This window comes from Brassica napus, chromosome C4 (assembly GCF_020379485.1).
Source record: "Brassica napus cultivar Da-Ae chromosome C4, Da-Ae, whole genome shotgun sequence".
Lineage (NCBI taxonomy): Eukaryota > Viridiplantae > Streptophyta > Magnoliopsida > Brassicales > Brassicaceae > Brassica > Brassica napus.
The window spans coordinates 55,716,546-55,741,443 of record NC_063447.1 but is presented as its reverse complement, the minus strand read 5'-3'; the positions used below and the strand labels follow the sequence as shown (position 1 = coordinate 55,741,443).

Genomic DNA, 24,898 nt, shown 5'->3' with positions numbered 1-24,898 from the left:
TATAGAAATTAATGATTTTAAACAATAAAGATTTGATAATAATCTATATACTTTTTTATCATTTTTGTTTATTTCTTTATTATTAAAATAAATTACAAAATTACATTAATCATATAATAAAAATCTAGATTTTTTTTGTATATGTTGTATTTTGAATTTTTTTAAACGAGTATAAATTACTAAAACTGTTAAAATCACATAAAATTTTATGATCAAGGTTTAAATTGTTTTCTATATTAAGATACAATGATTATAAGACCATATGAATAAATAATTTAATTTTAATAGGTTTTTATGTTAATATATATATACATATATATATATTTCATATCGTTTAAATTAAATTATACATCGTATGAAAATGTGTACTTATATTTTGATATTTGCATTGAACATATATTGAAAAGTTAATTTTTTAATTCTGAAATCTTCATTATTTTTAAAATGATTATAAATTATTAAAATTACCCCACATTAAAAAAAAATCGTCGGTGTAAACTTTTGTTACACAAATATGTAAATAATCATAAAATCATATGAGTAGAAATTTTATTTAATAAATATCCATATTAAAAGTGTACTATATATATGTTAATGTCATTTAAATTTAATTATATATCATATACGATAGATAAGATCGATTGTTTTGATTTATTTACCCTAAAATGATTGCGAATAAACAAGAGTGATAGTTTGATTTATATGCACACGCCAATTTATGACATAATAGTAACTAATTTCTTAGTTATTTAATATATATATTTATTATTTTATTATTTCATAATATGCTAAAAAAAACATAAAATAAATAATAAATATAAAATATTTATTCTGCAAAACGTGCAGATATTAACCTAAATATGTATCTCTTTAATTATTTTAAATCATAAGTATTTTCTAAATCTTAGGTCAAAACAAACAAACGAAATGAGAATAAACTTCAAAATCAATATTTATATCGAAAAATAATCAAAATGAAAAAGAAAAAAATATTGAAGATAGATAGGATTGGCACGTGAACGTAAACTTCTCATAACCATAATTAATTTTTAAATTACTAAATCATGGTATAAAACCGAGCTTTTTAAATTACTAAATCATGGTATAAAATCGAGCTGGCATAGTTTCATTGTAATCAAATAGACCTGAAATTTTTTGACCCAAACGTTAGGTTCCTATGCGGTAAATGATTTTTTGACCTAAAATTTTATTAAAAATGAGATCAGCTCATCAGTAAACAAATTATATAATTAACAAAAGGTTAAAAAAATTATTTAAATACCAACATATTAATTCAATCAAGAATATAAATTTATTTTTCCATATAATATTCTTTAAATAATTTTTATATAAATTTATTATGCGCAATGCGCATTTATTATCCTAGTATAATATAATAACGACTAACAATATGTTTAGTACCACTTAACCAAAAACGATTACATGATCTTCCACTCACGATTTATTACGAACTCAGCCTACAACGATATGTATATGTATTGTTATTAAGTAATACAATTCGATCACACCGGTTTGACTCACGTAATTTAGCAATTTGATCAGGTTTGATCCTTCTTATTAATTACCTAACATAGCTTATTGCTTCCTCGAATATTAACCGTTTGCGTATCATTTGTGCACTTATTTACATTATAACAACACTACTAGGATAAGATTTGCGCCTTGCGCAGGGTAAATTTATATGAAAATTATTTAAGAAATATCGTATGAAAAAAAATTATATTACTGATCGAATTAATATATTTGGCTCTTAAACAATTTTTTTAAACCCTTTTTGCTAATTACATAATTTTTTACTAATGAACTGATCCCATTTTTAAAAATATTTTGGGTCAAAAAATTATTTATCGCATAAAAACCTAACGTGTAGGCAGAAGAATCTCATGTCTACTATTTGGTTACAATGAAACTATGTCAGTTCGGTTTTATATCATGATTTAGAAATTTAAAAGTTAATTATGGTTATGAGAAGTTTACGTCCACGTGTCAATCCTATCTATCTTCGATATTTTTTTCCTTTTTGTGTCGTTTTGGTTATTGCTCGATATAAATATTGATTTTTGAGTTTATTCTCATTTCTTTATTTTATTTTGGCATGAGATTTAGAAAATGTTTAAGATTCAAAATTATTAAAGAGATACATACTTAGGTTAAGATATGCGCCATGTGCAGAATAAATACTTATTTTATATTTTTCTGCATATTATGAAATAATAAAATAATAATTATATATTAAATAACAGTTACTATTATGTAATAAATTGGCTTGCACATATAAATCAAATGACCGCTCTTGTTTATTCGCAATCATTTTAGAATAAATAAATCAAAACAATCAATCTTATCTATCGTATATAATATATAATTAATATGAAGTATATATATATATATATATATATATATATATATATATATATATATATATATATATATATTAACATAAACACCTATTAAAATAAAATTAATTATTTATATGCTTTTATTATCATTGTATCTTATTATAGAAAAAAAATAAAACATTGATCACAATAGTTTATGTGAGACTTTTAACAGTTTTAGTAATTTATACTCGTTTTGAAAAATTCAAAATACAACATATACAAAAAATCTAAATTTTTAATAAATGATCAATGTAATTGTGTAATTTATTTTAATAGTAAAGAATTAAACAAAAATGATAGAAAGCATACAGATTATTAGGAAATCTTCATTATTTAAAATCATTAATTACTATATATATCATAATCACATTAGTTAATTTCGTAGGTTTTATCTACGGAAATAATATATAATAAATAGCCACCTTGCTTTAGTTAATATCATATGATGTCATATAGTTGGTATTAAATGTTTCTAGTGAGATATAAAAATCGAATTGGACCAACATGTTTTTCAATTTCAATGTGAGGCTGACACGTATGACTAATTAACTACCTAATTGATTGACACATAAGCAATAAGTCTTTTTTAATTATTACAAAATTGAAGTTACATCTTTTCAAATGTTTCTCAATTAATATACAGGGGATAAGAATAAATTGTTCAATTTTTTTCAAAAAAAAAGAATAAATTGTTCAACCATATGAGCTACTGCAGTTAAAGATAAGAACACATTTGATATCATGTTTGTACGACATGTTAATGTCTCATTAACCATATGAGCTTAGCTATCACACAGTAAAGATAAGTCTGTTTTAAATCCGTGTAAGCAGTGCCAGTCCGGACTCACGTGGCGCCTAAAACGCACCCGGAAATGGTTGTCCTTTACCTTAATGTAATCACAATAATAAAAATATTACAAAAACTTATTTGAAAAATTATAAACATCAATACATTATTTATAAAAGTATTATTGTTTTTTGTCAACTTTTTTATTAATTTGTAATAACAAAATATTTTGGTCAATTTGTATTATTATATTATCAACAATCTATTTAATAATTTTTATGAGTTTCAATATCTAAAAAACCATTTTTGTAGTTACAATTGAAATCATAATTGTTAGTAGTACATGATTAAAAACTGTATTTGAGTACAAGCTATCCATAATTTTTTTTTAAATTCCAATATCTCAACCGCTTTTGTAGTTTCTTTACCAACATTCTTTTTAGCTTTTTTTTTTGTCGTCAATTCTTTTTAGCTATTCCATAAAATAAAACTTCTATGTGGGTTATATCACGCATTCTTACACGCAAGGCCGGCCCATATCATGTGCAAGTGTTCATACAAAGGTCATAGTGTTCAGTAATCTATCCAATGGACTTAGCTTGAGCCATATCATGTGCAAGTGTTCATACAAAAATGATTTTTAATAGTTGTTCCAAGAAGTAATGATCATTTTAATGTGGATTGTATGCATAAAAAATTATCTAACCAACATTTTTGGAAGAGTATATCGATATGAATTAGCTTGGTAGAGTTGGTCTAACCCTTGAACATATATACCGTAGTATGTTAAAAATGGATAGACCGGGTTTTGAGAGTAGTTATCTAGCCGATGTTAACCTGTTTGTAACATATCTGTATTCGATTTAATTACTCTAAAGAGTTATATAATATATGGTTTTAAATAGCATATACATTACCCTAAGTTTTCCTACACAAGTCTATTTACTTAATCGTATTGATATCAATCCTTCAAAAAAACAAGGGATGTAGATCATGAGTTACCTTACATATATCATGTTTGCGCTTATATATGATACTAGGTTCGTGCCTTGCGCGGATCAACATTATATATAAAAATTATTTTATGTATTAAATATTTTTACATATTATAAAATAATAAATATATATTAAATAATTAAAAGTCAGTAACTATTAAATATATAATTAAATTGGTGCGAACATATAAATCAATTTTATTAATCCAAAAATAATTTTTTTTATATTTGATAGGATATGTTATTAAATTTAAATGATACTAATATAGATAATATATTTTAGTATATTTTTAATATTAATGTCTATTAAATGATGATTTCTACTCATATAGTTTTTTTGATCATTTGTATCTTTTATAGAAAAAATATTAAATTACTGATAACAAAATTTTCATTGTGGGACTAATAGTTTTAGTAATTTATAGTTTAAAAAAAAAAATAAGTTGACAATGATTGTTCAAAACTTTTATCAAAAAAATTGTTCAAAGTAAATTTTAATAGTTTAATTTAAAACGATATATAAATATATATATTAATCTTAATAATTAATTAAATTAGACTTTTTACTTATATAATTTTGTAATCATTTGTATTTTGTCATAACAAAAATTTTAAACCATGGATCATAAAATTTGAATGTGAGACTTTTAACAGTTTTAGTAATTTATAGCCGTTTGAAAAAATTCAAAATATAACATATACATAAAAATCTAAATTTTTATTATATGGTTATTGTGGTTGTTTAATTTATTTAATAGTTTAAAATTAAACAAATATGATAGAAGATACACTATTTTTTATCAAATCTTTATTATTCAAAATCATTAATTGTCATATATACTTTAGCCACATTAGGCAATTCCGTAAATTTTATTTAAGGAAATAATAAAGTATATTAATGATGAATTTATTGTTAGTTTAATAAAAAGTTTATTATATAATTATATGGACCAACATATTTCTCTAATGATTCTAAGGCTCTAACTGGTAACCACAAAAGGAATAGAAGGAATAGGAAGAAAAGAATAAAAGGGAATAAAAGGAAAGGAAAATTCATTCCTCTCCTAATTTGTCAAGGAATAATTGTATTCTTTTATTCCTTAAATCTTAAGGAATGTTAAAGAATCATAGGTAACAAATATTCCTTGTAAATGGTGAAAATTGTAAGGAATGCTAAAGAATTAGCTATTCCTACTCATTCCCTTGGTCACCATTTGGAGCCTAAGAATCATTCTAGTGATGACATGTGGCTACAAAAAGAAGTTGTAATGATTCTCAAATAATATATAGGGGATTACCTGAGAGGATATTAGTTGGGTAGGCATATCGGTTTAGTTTCGGGTTCGGTTTGGGTTCGGTTTGGTTTGGTTAATTTGGCTTTTAAAAAACTCAACCCAATTAAAACCAAAGTAGCTTTGGTTTGGGTTCGGCTTGGGTTTAGTTTGGTTCGGTTTAGTTCGGTTTGGTTTAGATTTAGTTTGGTTTACTTTAAAAATCTATGAAACAAAAAACAATTTAAAGCTCGATGACAAAACTCTTAACCACATCAAATGAAGAAATACATAATAAGCAAAGAGCAGACTATTTGTAATCTAATTAGCGTAACAAAGACTTGTAAGCATTCTAAAACCTATTAACTAAAAAACTATTTGCATCTACTTTTTTGTTTTTATTGATCCTATAATAACATTGTTACATAATTTAGAGAATGAAAATTGGAGAAGATGAACGAAACGACATGGCTACGATTTAGATGCTTATAGTTTTTAGGTTTTGTTTTCAGTACAATCTTTAGGTATTAGGATTATTTGAATCATATTTGGATTTTTAAAAAATATATGGAAGTTAAGAAAAAATGGAAAACAAAATTTTAACTAAAATTTACAATATGTTAACACATATATATATATTTATAGATAAAAATATATTGTATTATTGGTTTGGTTTGGTTTGGTTCGGTTTGAACCCAAACCAAACCAAACCATTCGGGTTGAGTAAAACATGAACCAATTGGGTTATGTAAAGAGTACGGTTTGGTTTGGATCGGTTTAACTTCGGTTGGTTCGGTTTAGATCGGTTCGGTTTGGGTTTTTTGCCCACCCTGAGTAGTTAAGTAGAATATCTTACGTGTATTAGGGGATGCTAATAGGCAAAAATTTCCATATAATTTGCATTATTTGATTTCTATAGAAACTAATGACGGCTGTAATATATTATACGATTTGCACATTAATTTTTGCATGGTTCATTTCTTATTGATATATAAATGAAAATTTCAAAAATTTACTTTAATTAAATTTCATTAAACGTTTTAATACCTCATTTTTTTGCTACCCATTTTAATATCTTAACTAATTATTTTTTTTCATTTTAATACAATTTTTTTGTAAATTTGTGTCCATTTAATACTCAAAATGTATACTATGTTTGTTTCATAATAAGTGTCACTTTATGTCTAGTTTATTGTTTCAAAAAGTGTCGTTCTAAAATTTCAGTGTAACTTTGTACATTGAATTTATTTTTTACCCTCTTGAATAACTAATATATTTTTATTTAAATCATTTTCATTTAATTAATCATACATTAAATAAAAATATATTAGTCTACTGCACAATTTTTAATCTTCGTGAAAAATGTTAAAGTGAAACTTTTTTTAAAAAATGGATGGAGTATATTTTAGTCAGAAATATTAACAAGTTTCAAATAAAATTAAAAAAATATTATTTAAAAAAAATATTTGGAAATTGTAATTTTATTTTATGTTTTGGAAATAAGTAACTAAATTTTAGATAATTTTAAATTGTGTAATAAAAGTTTTATGTTTTAAATATCGAATTTAGTTTGTGTTCTGAAATAAAAATAAATTTATTTTTTCTTTTAAAATTAACCGTCTTTTCATTTAAATATTTCTTCAAGATTTAGTTACTTTCTTTCATGATTTTTCTTAAATTTTGGAGAATTTTATAATTTGGTTAAAATTTATTAATACTTTCGATTAAAATTAAAATAAACAAATTTTAGGTGTTAAAATGAAAACATGTTTAAACTTTTATGTATTAAAATAAGCTAAACGATTAGTTAATGTATTAAACTGGGTAGTGAAAATTTAAGGTATTAAAATGTTTAACAAACTTTAGTTGGAGTACTTTTATGAAATTTTCCCGTATATAAACAAACATATAGGTCTATTTCTTATTAATAAGGCAAAAATATATAATAATATCTATATACCAAGAAGAAGTAAATTATGTTATACAAGCTTGGTCCATTTCTTATTAGTTTATGGTTATATGGTCCATCAATGGAAAGCATTTTCTTGGTCCAATTTTTTACCCCATAAAAATGTGTTTAAAATTGGTATATAAATTTTATTATTAACACAAATTATCCATAACTATGCATCGCGCGTAGAGTGCGGATCTTACCCTAGTTATTTATTGCTAGCAGAGTAAGCCAACTCTTCCGAGATTGATTAAGATTGTCAAATGGGAAGTCAATATTCTCCAAATTTTGGGTATAGATGTAGCCAGATGATATTTTGCATATTTCCATTGTTTTATTCATTCACCCATGTGCATTTTGATCATATAGACTAGGATTTAGCCATGTTTATGTTGCATTTTGCATACATGAGTCTTTATCAAGTATTGAAGTACCATATGGAGTTCTTGGAGACATTTGGGTGCATTTGGAGCTCAAAAGAGGTGATAAGGGTGATCATTGGACGAGCAGTGCATGGGAGCGACCTACCGGAGCGACACCACAAAGTCTGTATGCCCTACCTTTCAGAGCGACCTTACCGGAGCGACGTCACGAAGTCGCTCGCCCTTTTATCGCCTGGAGATACAAAAATGGAGCCGGAGCGACCTGCCAAAGCGACTACCTCAGGTGGCTCCCGAAGCCCGGAGCGACGTGTTGGAGCGACACCCCGAGGTCGCTGCGCGTCGTTTATTTTGTCGAACTTATGATTTATCAATGGCCTTTTGGTCATTTTATTATGCACGTTTTTACTTCTAAACCTAAGTTTAAGTATCTTTTGTAAGTCAATTAGAGGCAGATTATCTTTTTCTTAAGAAAAACCACCAAAAACCTCTTGGAAAGTTCATCTCTTTGATTCAATTGATTTTCTGTTATTTGCAATCCTGTTGTTTTCATATCGATTTTTTGTATTCCTCTACATGATTAATCTGAAATTCAATATGGGTTTAAGAGGAATCATGGAGATTAGTGAGTAATCACCTTTGAATTCATGGGTTAGGGAGATTAAGGGTGATTAGGCTAGATCTAGGATGTTATAGTGTAGATCATTCTTAATCCTTGCTAGTAGAGTATTCATAATGTTTCTTCTGAGTTAGCTTCTCAAAAGTTGACCTTTAGGCATTTCCCACCCAAAAAGTGTTTGATGAAATGCCTGAGAGAACTCTTCTAAGCTTTTAGCATATTTTACCAAAGACATTTTTTGTTAGAAGTGCTAAGATAGCCTTTAAACTTGTTAGTAATGATTGCTTTCATATTATTCAACCAAAGACATTTGATGTTTGAAATGTGTTAGTAAATGAACATTCATCTAGACATAGAGTTTGTTTAGAATTGTGTCTAAGCTTAAGGTTGATAGTTTGATTGTTCGTTTTGCCATCCTTAGTTCGAAACTTGATAACCCGAGGTCTAATTCCTATGCCCATGAGTTCTCTTTTCCCTTAGTTAAGAAAGTCGTTTCATTTATCGCTTTTATTATTCTGCAACTGCATTAGTGTTAATCATTAGTTTAGAAAACCTTTTAAATTATCGGTTGCACTTAGATTAAGCAAGTACTTGCACTCTCAGTGCTTTGAAATCCCTTAGAATTGGTTCGACAATCTTTTATACTACATCATTTGTCTTAGGAATCTTGAAAACTCCTAACACCACTAGAACCAAATTTGATCAGATAAATTTTTGGGTATTTACCGGTTCTTAACATAATATCCATACAAAAAAACCAAACCGAATGATAATCGAATTGAACAAACTTTAGGATGGTTCATGTTTGGTTACCTGAAGTTGAAAACCAAAAAAAGAAGATAAATTAACCGAATCGAACCTGAATTGAAAACCAAATGCCTATTGAAAGGATCACAACTTTTTATAGATAGAAAGGTTACGTTTATACCATCCATACAATGTACATATATTAGTATACAAGTAAGTTGATTACACTAAGGGACACTTTTTGACTTTCCCTTACACCTATAGACACTTCTTACATGTGACACACTTTGTTGTGGGCTAGCGACAGACTTTGGACAATTTTGCCCTTAATGAAAACGACAATCGTGGATACTAAGGTGATGTGTGGACGGGTGATGCGTGGATGAGTGATTTGTGGACGGTATATACGTGGACGGTGATGTGCGGATAAATAATGAATAATGTGTGGACATGCGATGTTAATGTGTTTATAGTAAATAACGTGGACAAACTCTCTGTTTTGATTCCACAAAACTGTAGAACAATATGTGGATATGGACTCATGTTACTAAAGTTATACCACAAAACGTGGACACAGACTGTTATCAAAACTCCCACCAAAAGGAATTTTTTTTTTGTCCATACCTAAATTCTCTATTTTGATACACAAGTTGTGGACTGAATCGAAGCCAATAAATATGTTTTCGATACAATTGCTTGTTACTGCCAAAAACTTTAAGGAAAACCAGTAATACGTGGATAGAAAACAAAAGTTGTGGACAAGGTTTTGTGTCCACATCCACAAACAAGTGTAATCAAATTTTTCGTCTTCCTCCAACAGAGAGAGAGCTTGAGATCGTCATCACCATGACTTCTGAATTAACTCAGGAAGAACGACTCGAGTTGGTGGAATCAATCGTTGAGTTAAGCTTCTCCTCTCCAACAAACACAACCCATCCTCTCCATCGACCTGACTCGTTCCTCACTCACCACAACCAGAGCCAAGTTCGAACCCAAAATCCATCTTGTTTCTCCTCAATTCATCCTCGTTATCTCTACGGGTTCACTCCCGAAACAATCTCGTCGTATCACAACACAAAGACTAAAAAAATTCTAATACTGAGTCAGACTCGAACAAGACTCAGCTCGAGTCGCCAGAATCACCGCGAAACTAGATTCTCCATCAAAAATATCGACAAATCCTATTTCAATTGCGTTTTAGATTTGTACCCTTAAGGGTCTGAGAAATTAAGATGCTTTTTCAATGGGGAGCTATGGTTCTTGTGGAGAAGAGAGATCCCACCATTGTAGTACAATTATATGTGTGAGGATCTGGGAAAATTAGAAAAGATTCTCCACAAACTGACCTTATATGTCAGGATTTTTCCAATCTACGGGATCTCCGCTTTGTTATGCATGTAGAACTGGGAAACAATCTCGTCAAGAACAGAGGGTTCAAATTCGTCGCCTCACGAAACTGATTTCGCCAACCCTCGACTGTTATTTTTTCAATTTTTCAATCTTTTTCTTTTTCCTTAAATCTCCATTACATAAAACTTTCTTCTAGTAAGAAGCTCTTATGGGGTTTTGTCTCCTTCTTCGATCGTTAGGTGATATGCAAATAAAATGGAAAAAAATGTTTTCGAGAGAAGCGTGAGAATGATGAAGACAAAATGAAGAGGAGAGAAGAAGGTTGATGCTATTGACAATGTTTTAGGTTGATGCTATTGACAATGGATTGTTTTGTTTGATGTTAATTGGAATGTGTCCTTCATTCAATTTAGATAACGATAGAGGAATAAGATGTTTACATAGAAAAAATAACGCTTGAGTTAAGAGAAGGGTAAGATGGACAAAGAACATTCATAATGTGTCTGCCAAGTGGAATGTGTCTTGGGATGAAATTGTAAAGTGATAAAGTGCCTGAGAAAGTAAAAAATTCTAATTATGTTGAGGCCGCAACAAAATGAATTGTGTTACGTTTTACTACACATTGCATCGCCCACATTTCATTGTAAAGTTTTAGTTACATCGACCCGAGAACTAATTTGGAGATCTAGCAAATCGTTTAAAAGTTATAGTGTCTGTCCACTCACCCCGTTGATCTAGCAAATCAAGTATCACAATTCCTTTTATACGGCCTTTTTGAAAATATATTTTTTATCATGAAAATATTTATTTGATTATATATTTTTACCTTAATTTTTAACTAATTGTTTAGCAACCGCCTACCACTAGACCACCATGGTTATAGAGCTGGCTCCACATTAGGCTTTTCAAATTCATAAGCTTTCAGAAAATATATCCAAAGTAAAGAAAGCTCTATGAGTTTCAAGTTTCACGACTGAACTCTACTAATCACTCAAGCAGTATGCATGCGTTTGTTTACGTAGATGAATTGCTAAAGTCAATCAAACACGTAAACCGTTGACCAAAACAAAGACATTTTTTTCTTATTTAACCAAAAACTCGTTCGATTTGTTTCTTATATACAGAAACTTGTGTAACTTTCATATACTACACTTTCCTATGAATAATATTACCTCTGTTCTCGAAAGTAAGATGTTTTAGATTTTTTTTTTGTTCCATAAAAATAGATTTTCTATATTATTAAGGTATTTTTTATGTTTTTGAAGAACATTAATTGAGAATATTTGAATTGATTAAATTTCATTGGTGGAAAGTTATTGAAAAGTGTATAATAAAGTAAAAAATAAATTAAATTTCTTAATAAGCGTGCATGCTCTAGAAAATCTTACTTTCTAGAACAGATGAGAGAGTATATAATTTACATGTCTTCGTACATTTAAAAAGCAGTTAAGGAACTTGCTTTCGGTGCAACTAAACTGGTTTTCTCTCGACAAGTGTAGCACCAAGAACGTTGTCTGGCTATTTATGGATTAGGTTAAATAAAATAAAAAGGTTTCTTGATCCATTATTAGTTCTTTACTTGATCCAACATAAATACTAACTCTCAACAAATACAAACACAAGTTAAATTATTTACCAACTCTGCTCACCGAAGATTCTTTTTCAATCACTTCTTCCTAAAACCACTATATATACACACATCTGACACCAAACGTTAAGCACCAAACATCATCATCTCTTTGATCTATCTTTCAAGCTCTTGTTGATTTTCCCTCACAAAATAAAAAAGAGAAGAGAATGGCATCCAGAGAAATGCTGATCATATTATTGGTCCTCGCAAGTACACTCATCGGTCTAGCAGTAGCTACAGACCATACAATTGGTGGTCCTAGTGGTTGGACCGTAGGCACTAATCTTGGAACTTGGGCTACAGGACAAACATTTGCTGTTGGAGATAATCTTGGTAATTAACACATCTTCATGCTAATCTTTGTTTCAACATAAACAAGACTAAAAATCTGAACACTATGGGTTTGAATGGTAACCAAAGGAATGAAAAGAAACACTACATTCCTTAACGTTCATTAAAAAGATTACCATTGATGAGGAATATATATATTTTCCTCTTCATTCCTTTTCATTTTCTTTTTTTTTAGAGAATTATAATGTAAATTTGTTTTTTTATTAATTTTGATAATTAACTCTCGTTCTTCATCATTTCTAAAATTTTATTCCTAATCATTCTTTTCCTATTTATTTCTAATGTTGCTTGATGAAGGCATATTTTTTTGCTACACACAGTTTTCGCTTACCCTTCTGCATTCCACGACGTCACTGAAGTCACCAAAACGGAATTCAACAGCTGTCAAGCGGTTAAACCGCTTATAACGTTCGCTAATGGAAACTCCATTGTTCCTCTCACCACTCCTGGAAAAAGGTTACTACAACAAAGACTATATGATATGATGATTTATATATATATATATATATATATATATATATATATATATATATATATATATATACTTGGCAATATTCATAATTCTTGATAAATTTTGTTTAGGTACTTCATTTGTGGAATGCCTGGACATTGCACACAAGGGATGAAACTTGAAGTAAACGTTATTCCAACCGCAAACGCAGCACCAACCGCACCGGTTCCAAACTCTGTTCCATCTATAAACGCGCCTTCGCCTTCTTCTGTTCTACCAATACAACCTCTTAACCCTGTCCTTGCTCTCTCTCCTTCTTCCTCAACTCCGCTTCCTTCCTCCTCTCTGCCTCTTATTCCGGCACAGTCGCCCGGACTTTCTCCAACGGCTGCAGTGGGGACTTCTTTGCCGTTGTTCCCAGGCTCACCTGCCAGCTCTAGCAGCACCACCACCAAAACCGTCGGGAGCTTCCCTTCTAGTGGTACGGGTACGACGGCTGATCTTTACGGAGCAGGAGCTCCTCCGGTTGACTCCTCCTCCTCCTCCTCTACGAAAAGCCTTGTTTTGGGATTCGGATTCATGATTGCTATGATGCTTCATTTGTTCTAAGTGTTTAACTAGTAGAGATAAATTTGTTCTTTTACTTTTTTTTGTTTGATTGTTGTATATGTTGCTTTTGTTTTGTGGTTTCGTATGTGTATTTCAGAATTTACCATTGTATATCGGACCATATATATCCTACTATTTATTGTATATTATATTATTATTTTCTAGTTATATTATACTATTATAATATAAGAAAAGTAATTACTTAATTGATACATTATGAAGTACCTAAACAAAATTGTTATATTGCAAAAAAGTATTAGTTAGATTAGACCAAAAATTTATGTGTAATATTTGATCACGTAAATTAGTTCGCTAATGTCAAGTTCCAATATAGAGTTACTTCCAAATATCTCATTAAGCGTATTTAGTAAAAAAAATCTTAATTACTGTTTGTATTTTTAAAATAAAATAAAAACTAATATTAGGAATTTAATTGAAAGAGTTTATATGAGAAGGTTTTGATTAGTATCCCCGTAGTAAAGAAATTTAGTAAGGATTTTAAAACGGATAATGAAAAATTGCTTTTTCGTGCCCCCATAATATTAGAGCAAAGGCAAAACATTCGTGAGCTTAAAGCCATTTTCCCGAGATGGTGGTAGTCTGGTAGATGGTAGAGCAAAGGCAAAACATTCGTGAGTTTCTCTAGGGTTTCAACCTCATTGTCTCCGCAATGAAAACACGGCGGCGTAACCTCTCCGGAGATCTTTCCTCAACTACCGGAAGTAATAAGCGATCGATGACCTCAGAGAATGGAAGAGACAACTCATTACCATTTCCAATTGATCTCGTTTTGGAGATATTCTCCAGGTTGCCGGTGAAGTCAATAGCCATATGTCGGTACGTTTCGAAGACCTGTGCCTCCGTCCTTCGCCGTCAAGATTTCACCGAGCTGTTCTTGAGCAGGTCACGTACACTCCCCAAGCTGTTGCTCGCCTACCAAAAAGGCGGTGATTTGTTATTCGTCTCCTGTAGTGGCTACTTATCATATGAAGTTTTCCTTTCATGCGTACCTCCCTGGTTTGTTTGAATTAAGTGGGCTTGACCAAGGCTTGGTGCGTCTTACAAGTAGGTGGATCGGAAAGGGAAGGGTGCCCTCGGTGCATGTTCCGGTGATATGTAACCCTAGCACCGGACAATCATTACCATTACCCAGAGTGAAGACGAAGAGAGTTAAGTCAAGGAGTTTGTTTGGGTATGATCCTATTGATAAACATGTCAAAGTATTGTCCATGTCAGTAAGTCAGGGAAGTGTCCTTCCTGTGGCTGAGGAGTATCAAGTTGTGACATTAGGAACGGGAAAGCTGTCACAGAGAATGATCAACTGCGGCCGCGAACTCGAACTCCGTTATTGGCCACATATCAGAGGGAGATGCATCAATGGTGTTTTGTACTATCCATCTATGGATATGTCTACAGAGAGTCATGTGTTAGTTTGCTTTGACGTTAGATCTGAAAAGTTCAGCTTTATTAGAGTTGATATGTTCTTTACTGAGGGAACTATGATAAACTACATATTGAAGTTAAACTTGATTTTGGGCTATGCTTAATTATGGACCAATAAACTCTTATTAGACTAAACCTAAAATTAAGCTTAAATTCTAGAATCTTTCTAGAATTATCATCACCTACTCAAATAGAAAAATATCTAGATATTGTAGTAGAAAAATTTAGAGAATAAAGAAAAATCTAGGAAGTAAGGAGGTTGTAATAGAACCATCTAGATATTTGTAATAGAGTTTAGGAGGCTATAAATACCTCTTCATCCTCTCATTTGTAAAAACACAAGAAGTTGAACAAGTAAAGTATAAGAAAGTTTTCTTAAAGAAAGAGTGTTCTACTCAAAGTTCTCTAAATCTCTTTGAGAGTTCTTCCATATTATTCTTCATACTTGGAAGTTTTCTTGTTTCTTTCGGGTTCTCGGGTATTACGATCTTGGGCTAGTGCTAAGCACTATCAAGAGTGGTTTCTTTACATGGTATCAGAGCCAAGCTAATCTTGTGCTCATCAAGATCGGTTTTTAAAGAGAGCTCGGGTCTATTCTAAGTATGGAATCAACGGGTCGTGTTGTTGGATTGGGAATGGAAATCCTAAACCAATCTAACTACCGGTTATGGAAGTCATGCATGGAGTCATACCTGGTGAGTGAGGACTTATGGGATGTCGTCGGTGGTAACAACACAACACCACCAAGGGGAAATGCTGCAACCCCGGAAGCGACAAAGGAGTGGACACGGAAGAATGCCAAGGCGGAGTTTGCTTTGAAGAGGTCCATATCTTCAAGCATATTTGAGCATGTCTCAAGGTGTACTTCCGCTAGTTCCATTTGGCAAGCTTTAGATCAATTGTTCAACAAGAAGAATGAGGCTAAACTACAATTATTAGAGAATGAGCTTGCGAATGCGAAGCAGGGGAGTCTTCAATCTCGGAGTTTTTTATCAAGGTAAAGAACCTATGCTCTGAGATTAATACTCTAAATCCGGAGGAGTCAATTTCTGAAGCACGTTTGAAACGGTCTATCATTCGAGGTCTACGGCCTGGATATACACCGTTTGTGACTTCGGTTCAAGGATGGGCTACACAACCTTCCTTGGAAGAGTTTGAAAATTTGCTAGCTTCGCAAGAGTCATTAGCCATGCAAATGTCAGGAGTCAAAATCAATGATGACTCGGGAAGCGCCTTTGTAGCTCGGAGACAACAAAGCTTCAAGGCGGAAAACAAAGATGGAGGTTCAAGACACAATGATGGAAGTGAAGGATCTTCTATGGATAAGAAAAAGTTCAAGTGCTATCGGTGTGGAAAGCTTGGGCATTTCAAAAGGGATTGTCGAGTCAAGTTGAAGGAAACAAATATGGTGGAGTCAAAAAGTCATACGGAAGATGAAGAATGGGGGAAATGTTTCACGGTGGAGGCTACACATCCAGGTACACCCACAACTAAAAACTTGAGAAATGATTGGATTGTAGACTCGGGTTGTAGCCATCATATTACCGGAGATGAGAAGTTATTTTCTAGTCTTCAACGTCATGACGGGAAAGAAGCCATTATTACCGCTGATAATTCAATCAATCGAGTTGAGAAAGAAGGGACTGTTGTCATTAAAGGAGATGATGAAGAACCGATCACCCTCAAGAATGTGTACCATGTCCCTGGAGTAAAGAAGAATCTTCTTTCGGTGGTGAATGCGGTCGACTCAGGTAATTATGTTCTATTTGGCCCAAGAGACGTTAAGTTCTTAAGGAATATTAAAGAATTAAAGGCGGATGTTGTTCACACTGGAGCACGCGTCAAAGATTTATATGTTTTATCGGCCTCACACGCCTATGTGGAGAAGATGAGTACGAATGACAATGCTTCCATCTGGCATGCTAGACTTGGCCATATAAATATGACTAAGCTTAAGGTCATGGTGAATAAAGATTTGGTTCATGGGCTTCCAAAATTGAAGATTCAAGATGGAGGAAAAATTTGTGAAGGTTGTCAATATGGAAAGTCACATAGACTTCCATTTGATCATTCAACCTCAAGGTGCAACGGTCCATTGGAGAAAGTCCATAGTGATTTGATGGGTCCAACAAGAACATCCTCCTATTCCGGGTTTCGCTACATGTTTCTGTTCGTAGATGATTTCTCACGGTACACCTGGGTATACTTTGTGAAGGAAAAATCAGAAGTATTTCAAAGATTTCAAGAATTCAAAGTTACCGTGGAAGGAGAGTTTGGCCAGAAGCTAAAGACTCTAAGGACGGATAATGGAAGAGAATTCATGTCAAAGGAGTTTCTCTCTTTTTGCCAAAAGAATGGTATTAAGAGAGAATATACATATCCGTATACATCTCAACAAAATGGAGTAGCAGAAAGAAAAAATTAGACATCTAACTGAGACGTGCAGAAGTTGGCTACATGATAAGAATTTGCCAAAGGCCTTATGGGTAGAAGGCATGAGATGCGCAGCCTATGTCATCAACCGGATGCCACTCAGTCCAAACAACATGAAGTCGCCTTACGAGATGATTCACGGGAAGAAGCCGACGGTGAAGCATCTAAGGATATTTGGATCGGTCTGCTACGTTCATGTGTTCGACTCCCAAAGAACAAAGTTGGAAGCAAAGGCAAAGAAGTGCATCTTTGTCGGTTACGATGAACAACGAAAGGGCTGGAGGTGTATGGATCCAGAGACACATAAATACACAGTGTCTCGTGATGTTGTCTTTGACGAAGTTTCATCCTACTATGGACCACATCAAGTCTTAGATGAGCATGATGGTTCATGTTCCTCCAAGACTGATGAACAAATTATTCAAGTTCCAAGTAGTTGTTAGGAAATATGCGGTCAAATTTTGCGGTAAACCAGAATTTATGGAAGCGGGAAAGAAGTACACACACAAAATTGTTAACGGAGTTCGGCCAATGTTGCCTACGTCTCTGGACCTGCTACAGATCTTTTATTATCAACCAGGGAAATTTTACAAGCTCACAACTCACACCCCGATCCCAAATACACCCAGAAATTACTCGTAATTTCTTAAAGAAGATTTTTTTTGTGAGAAAAATTTTCTTCTTCTTCTCTTCTCTTCTCTTCTCTTCTCTCGTTCTCTCTCTGTTTTCTTGTTTTGGGATGCATTTCTTCTTCTCCTTAGCTCTCCTTTTATAAGCATGAAGAAGGTGTTTGGTGAGCTCACAATCTTTGACAAAACCAACGTCAACAATTTCAGCTCACCGTCCATACCGTCACCGTCCATGCCGACCAACACGTAAAACGTGTTTTTTTTTTACTTACAATCTCCCACTTGAAGACTGATTTCAATCTGTCTTCACACATTGATCGATGTAGCAGGTCTCCCCAGCTTGTTACTCCAACAAGCCAACTGAGGTTGCACACAACCTCAGCTTATCATACGGCACGACCTTCGTCAACATGTCTGCCGGATTCTTGCTTCCTGGGATCTTCTCAAGCACCAACATTTCATCTTCCAACGCTGATCTGATGAAATGATACCGACGATGTATGTGCTTCATCCGAGCATGGTAAACCGGATTCTTTGCCAAATCGATGGCACTTTTACTGTCACAGTACAACACACCTTTCCCTTGGTCATGGCCTAGCTCTTCTAGAAAAGACTGTAGCCATATCATCTCTTTTGTTGCCTCCATTACAGCAACATACTCAGCTTCACAGCTTGATAGAGATACAATTTTCTGCAACTTTGAAACCCAACAAATTGCAGTACCGCCAAAGGTGTAGACATACCCGGTTGTGCTCTTCGTGCTGTCAATGTCACATCCATTGTCAGCATCAACATATCCCCGCAATCCCATCTCAGACTTCGTGAAACATAGCGACAAACTTGGATTTTCTTTTAGATATCTGAAAATCCACTTGACGGCTTCCCAATGTTCCTTTCCTGGATTGCTCATAAATCTGCTGACGACTCCCACTGCATGTGCAATGTCTGGCCTTGTACATATCATCGCGTACATCAGGCTGCCTATAGCAGAAGCATATGGAACCTTATCCATACATGCCATCTTGTCTTCCGTCTTTGGAGACTGTTCTCTGGATAACCGAAAGTGACTTGCCAGGGGAGTACTGACTGGCTTCGCGTCATCCATGTTAAACCTCTTGAGGACTTTCTTCACATACTTCTCTTGTGATAGCTTAAGACCTTCCTTGCTCCTACTGATTCTCATTCCTAGAATCTGTCTTGCTTCTCCAATGTCTTTCATCGCAAACTCTTCTGAGAGTTTCGTCTTCAAGCTATTGATCTCGTGCAAGTCTGCTCCTACTATCAGCATGTCATCGACATATAGGAGCAATATCAAGTAGGACTCTTCAAGCGTTTTGAAGTAACAACAGTGGTCAGCTTCACACCTTAAGAAACCAACGCCTTTAATAAAGTTGTCGAACCATTTATACCACTGTCTTGGAGCTTGTTTTAAGCCGTACAAACTCCTTTTCAGCTTGCAAACAAGGCTTTCCTTCCCTTTGATCTCAAAGCCTTCGGGTTGCTTCATATAAATTTCCTCATCCAAATCACCGTGAAGAAATGCCGTCTTCACATCCATCTGTTGAAGATGCAGATCTTCTTGTGCTACCAGCCCAAGAACCGTTCTAATGGTCACCATCTTGACTACAGGAGAGAAGATTTCGGTGTAGTCAACGCCTTCTTTTTGTTGGAATCCCTTCACAACAAGCCTCGCTTTATAGCGCTTACTCCCATTAGGTTCTTCTTTTATTCGGTAGACCCACTTGTTATGCAATGCATTTTTCTCCTTAGGCAAATCTGCTAACTCCCACGTGTGATTGGATAACAACGAGTCCATCTCGTCGTTCATTGCAAGCTCCCACTTGATCGACTCATCAACTTGCATAGCTTCCTCATAACATTCAGGCTCGCCTCTGTCTGTGAGCAGAATGTAGTTGAGCGATGGAGAGAATCTTACTGGCTTTCTGATGATTCTGCTTGACCGTCGTAACTCCGTGACTGGTGTATATGGGACCACTTCAGAATCATCACTTTCTTCAGCCTCACCACTCTCGTCTTGAGAGATTTCTTCTTCTGCTGTTGCGGTATCCTGTGGCAACTCCGGTGTCAGGATATCTTCTAAGTCAACAGCTCCAGGCTCTTTCTTCTCCGAGCCTTCTCTTAGCTTATCCTTGTACAACGCTTCTTCGTTGAACACAACATTCTTGCTGCGGATGATCTTCCGATTTTCATCATCCCAAAACCGGTAACCAAACTCCGCGTTACCATAACCGATGAAGTAACACTTCTTAGACTTCGAGTCAAGTTTACTTCTTGCAGCATCATCAATATGAACATAAGCTAAGCATCCGAACACCTTTAGATAAGAAAGATTTACTTTCTTTCCACTCCAAAATTCTTCAGGGATCTTAAATCCCAACGGTACAGACGGTCCTCTGTTTATTAAGAAGGCTGCGGTATTGATTGCATCTGCCCAAAACGTCTTTGGCAATCCACAGTGCAATCTCATGCTCCTTGCACGCTCATTCAAGGTTCGGTTCATCCTTTCCGCTATTCCATTCTGTTGAGGCGTTCCAGGAATAGTCTTTTCCATCTTGATCCCATTATCAGCGCAATATCTCTTGAACTCGTCGCTGATGTACTCTCCACCATTATCAGACCTTAAACACTTCAACTTGAGATTCGTCTCAATCTCAACCATGGCTTTCCATATTTTGAAAACCGAAAACACTTCATGTTTGTTCTTCATGAAGTAAACCCACACTTTTCTTGTGGAGTCATCAATAAAGGTCACATAGTAGTACGAACCTCCCAGCGATGCAACAGGAGCGGGTCCCCACACGTCAGTGTGCACCAGCTCTAACTTCTCAGATTTTGGCTCTCTTCCTCCTTTAGAGAAACTAACTCGTTTCTGTTTCCCAAGGATGCAACTTTCACACATCTGATGATCCACCGTCTTCAGATCCGGAAGAGCACCATTTTCCACCATGAGTTTCATCCCTTTCTCACTCATGTGCCCCAACCTACAATGCCACAACTTGGTATGTTTGGCATTCTCGACAACAGCAACAATGTCTTGATAACTCGTCGTCATATAAAGAGTGCCTCTTTTATGACCTCTAGCCACCACCATGGAACCTTTCTTGACTCTCCAGGCTCCACCACCAAAATTAACATCGTGCCCCGTATCATCAAGTTGACCTACTGAGATCAGATTTCGCATCAACTTTGGCACATGTCTGACCTTCGTAATCTTCCACACACGTCCGTCTGACATTTTCAGGTTGATATCTCCAATACCAACTATGTCCAAAGGTAATCCATCAGCAAGATATACCTTTCCGTAATTTCCCGCAACATAATTCTCCATAATGTTATGGTGCGGTGTGGTGTGGAATGACGCTCCTGAGTCAAGAACCCATGAATCGACTGGGCTATCAACATAGGATATTGACGCTTTGGTGGTACTTGTAGCTGCATCATGAGCTTCAATTTTCCTCGGTGAATCAACAGACACTACCAATGCATCAGCGATTTCACGTGTCACTACATTGGCTCTGCCTCTAGTGTTGTCTTCCTTATTTGGTGGTGCTCGGCAATTCTTCTTAATGTGACCTGTCTTTCCACAATTCCAGCACTCTGCAGGCTGTCGGAATTTGGACTGACCCCGTCCATTCCTTGACTTCGATCTGTCATTACTCCGGTTATTTCTATCTGGGTTTCTCCCTCTGTTTTCCACGTTGAAAGCAGAGCTCGTTGATGCCTCCCCAGAGTCTATCCTTCGAACTTCCTCAGCAAGGATACGATCTCTAACATCATTGAATTTGAGCTTTTGAGTACCCACAGAATTACTAACCGCTGCCCTCATTGGCTCCCAACTATTTGGCAGAGATGCCAACAAAATCAGTGCTCGCACTTCATCTTCAAACTCGATTTCAACTGATGACAGTTGGTTGACAATCGTGTTGAACTCGTTCACATGTGCGGCAACCAGGCCACCTTCTTCCATCTTTAGATGAAAGAGTTTCTTCATGAGAAACACCTTATTATTTGCCGAAGGTTTCTCATACATATCAGAGAGAACTTTCATGAGCCCTTCTGTGGTCTTCTCCTTCGCAACGTTGTGAGCAACGTTTTTCGACAGTGTTAACCTTATAACACCCAGAACTTGTCTGTCAAAGAGCTCCCACTCATCCTGATCCATCTTCTCAGGCTTCTTGCTCAGCGGTTGATGAAACTTCTTTCCGTACAGATAATCTTCAATTTGCATTCTCCAAAATGCATAATCTGTACCGTCAAATTTCCCGATACTGTGCGCCGAACCGTCTTCGCCTCCCATCGTTTCTGGAACCACCGTGTATTAGAACACCTACGTCGACAAACCGATGTTACCGACAAAAATTCACTATTCACGAATTACTGTCCACGTGAATAGTAACTCCGCAAAAATTTTGACCGATCACCGTAACTCAAGCTCTGATACCAGTTGTTAGGAAATATGCGGTCAAATTTTGCGGTAAACCAGAATTTATGGGAGCGGGAAAGAAGCACACACACAAAATTGTTAACGAAGTTCGGCCAATGTTGCCTACGTCTCCGGACCTGCTACAGATCTTTTATTATCAACCAGGGAAATTTTACAAGCTCACAACTCACACCCCGATCCCAAATACACTCAGAAATTACTCGTAATTTCTTAAAGAAAATTTTTTTGTGAGAAAAAAAACTTTTTTTTTTCTTCTTCTTCTCTTCTCTTCTTTTCTCTCGTTCTCACTCTGTTTTCTTGTTTTGGGATGCATTTCTTCTTCTCCTTAGCTCTCCTTTTATAAGCATAAAGAAGGTGTTTGGTGAGCTCACAATCTTTGACAAAACCAACGTCAACAATTTCAGCTCACCGTCCATACCGTCACCGTCCATGCCGACCAACACGTAAAACGTGTTTTTTTTTACTTACAGTAGTAATGAAAGCTTTGAAAAGGAGACTCAAGGTGAAAGGGGGAGCATTGACCAAGATGAAGAAGAGGAGCATGATCATGGTTCTATCGCCAATCAACGACCAAATAGGAACATTGTCAAACCCGCTCGGTTCAGAGATGAAAGGTTCGTCACCACTTACTCTTGTTACTTTGCAGCTCCTTTCGATGAAGATGAACCATCATCTTATGAAGAAGCAAAAGGAGTTGAAGAATGGATGATCGCAATGAAGGAAGAGATTGATGCTCTCATGAAAAATGAAACATGGGATTTGGTTCCGTAACCAAAGGATGCTAAACCTGTTTCTTGTAAATGGGTGTATCGACTAAAGAGAAAGGCGGATGGGAGCATCGATAGATACAAAGCAAGGTTGGTTGCTCGAGGATTCTCTCAGAAGTACGGAGAAGATTATGATGAGACCTTCAGTCCAGTAGCAAAGATGACTACGGTACGCTCACTCTTATCACTAGCTGCAAGCTTTAGATGGAAACTATGGCAGTTAGATGTGAAGAATGCTTTTCTCTATGGTGAGATTGATAAGGAAATTTTTATGGAGCAACCACCTGGTTTTGAGTCACAAGAGTATCCTAACCATGTATGCAAGCTAAAGAAAGCCTTGTATGGGTTAAAACAAGCTCCACGGGCTTGGTATGGAAAGCTTGCTCAATTTCTTCAGTTTTGCGGGTATATGGCATCAAGTGCTGATTCAAGCCTATTCTTCAAGAGAAGTGGAAGAGTTCATGTAGTAGTTCTCCTCTACGTGGATGATATGATCATTACTGGAAATGACGATGCTGAAATTGCTCGTCTACAAGAGGATATGTCGGTGAGGTTTGAGATGAAGAAGTTAGGTGAGCTGAATCACTTTCTTGGTCTAGAGGTCGAGAGGGTAAAGGATGGAATATTCATCGGCCAGCAAGGTTATGCGAAAAGGATTGTTGACAGGTTTGGAGTACACCAAGGAAAGGTACGTTCCACTTCACTAGATACTAACATAAGGCTCAAACGCGATAAAGGATCATTGTTAGCCAATCCTCGACCTTATCGCTCTCTTGTTGGAAGTCTTCTATACTTAACCATTACAAGACCAGATATTGCCTTTGCGGTTGGCCTTGTAAGCCGGTTCATGCAGGAACCAAGGAAGCCACATCTAGAAGCGGCAAAGAAGATATTAAAATATGTGAAGACAACTCTTGGCATGGGACTGATGTACAAGTATAATGCCAAGGTTTCTATTCATGGTTTCACAGATGCTGACTTTGGTGGAGATTTAGATGATCGTAAATCAACTTCGGGTTTTGTGTTCTTATGTGGAGACACAAGCATTTCATGGTGCAGTAAGAAGCAAGCAACGGTGTCATTGTCTACTACCGAAGCAGAGTATAAAGCTTCAACACTCGCAGCCCAAGAATGTATATGGCTTCGAAGACTCCTTGAAGACTTGTTCAAACCAATCAATAAATCGATTACCATCTATGGAGATAACCAAAGTGCTATCAAGCTGGCCAATAATCCAGTGTTTCATGGAAGAACAAAGCACATTGAATTGGAACATCATTTCATAAGAGAGAAGGTGCTTGATGGAACAATTGAAGCATTGGAGGTTCGAAGCGAGGACAACATTGATGATATCTTCACCAAGTCATTACCTAAAGGTCAGTTCGAGATACTCCGCTCCAAGCTCGGAATGGTGGACAAAATCAAGTTTAAGGGGGAGTATTGAAGTTAAACTTGATTTTGGGCTATGCTTAATTATGGACCAATAAACTCTTATTGGACTAAACCCAAAATTAAGCTTAAATTCTAGAATCTTTCTAGAATTATCATCACCTCCTCAAATAGAAAAATATCTAGATATTGTAGTAGAAAAATCTAGAGAATAAAGAAAAATCTAGGA

General features: G+C 34.7%; 1 protein-coding gene and 1 pseudogene across 1 annotated transcript; both read left to right on the top strand.

Annotated features, from left to right (window-relative positions):
- Nucleotides 1-12,047: 12,047 nt before the first annotated feature.
- On the top strand, nucleotides 12,048-13,707 carry LOC106450103 (uclacyanin 1-like). The gene is made up of 3 exons (XM_013891763.3): nucleotides 12,048-12,465; nucleotides 12,804-12,939; nucleotides 13,066-13,707. Exons 1-3 carry the CDS (start codon nucleotides 12,300-12,302, stop codon nucleotides 13,541-13,543), a joined length of 780 nt encoding a protein of 259 aa, XP_013747217.2. The 5' UTR covers nucleotides 12,048-12,299; the 3' UTR covers nucleotides 13,544-13,707.
- Nucleotides 13,708-13,896: 189 nt separating this feature from the next.
- On the top strand, nucleotides 13,897-16,253 carry LOC106397945 (annotated as a pseudogene).
- Nucleotides 16,254-24,898: the final 8,645 nt, after the last annotated feature.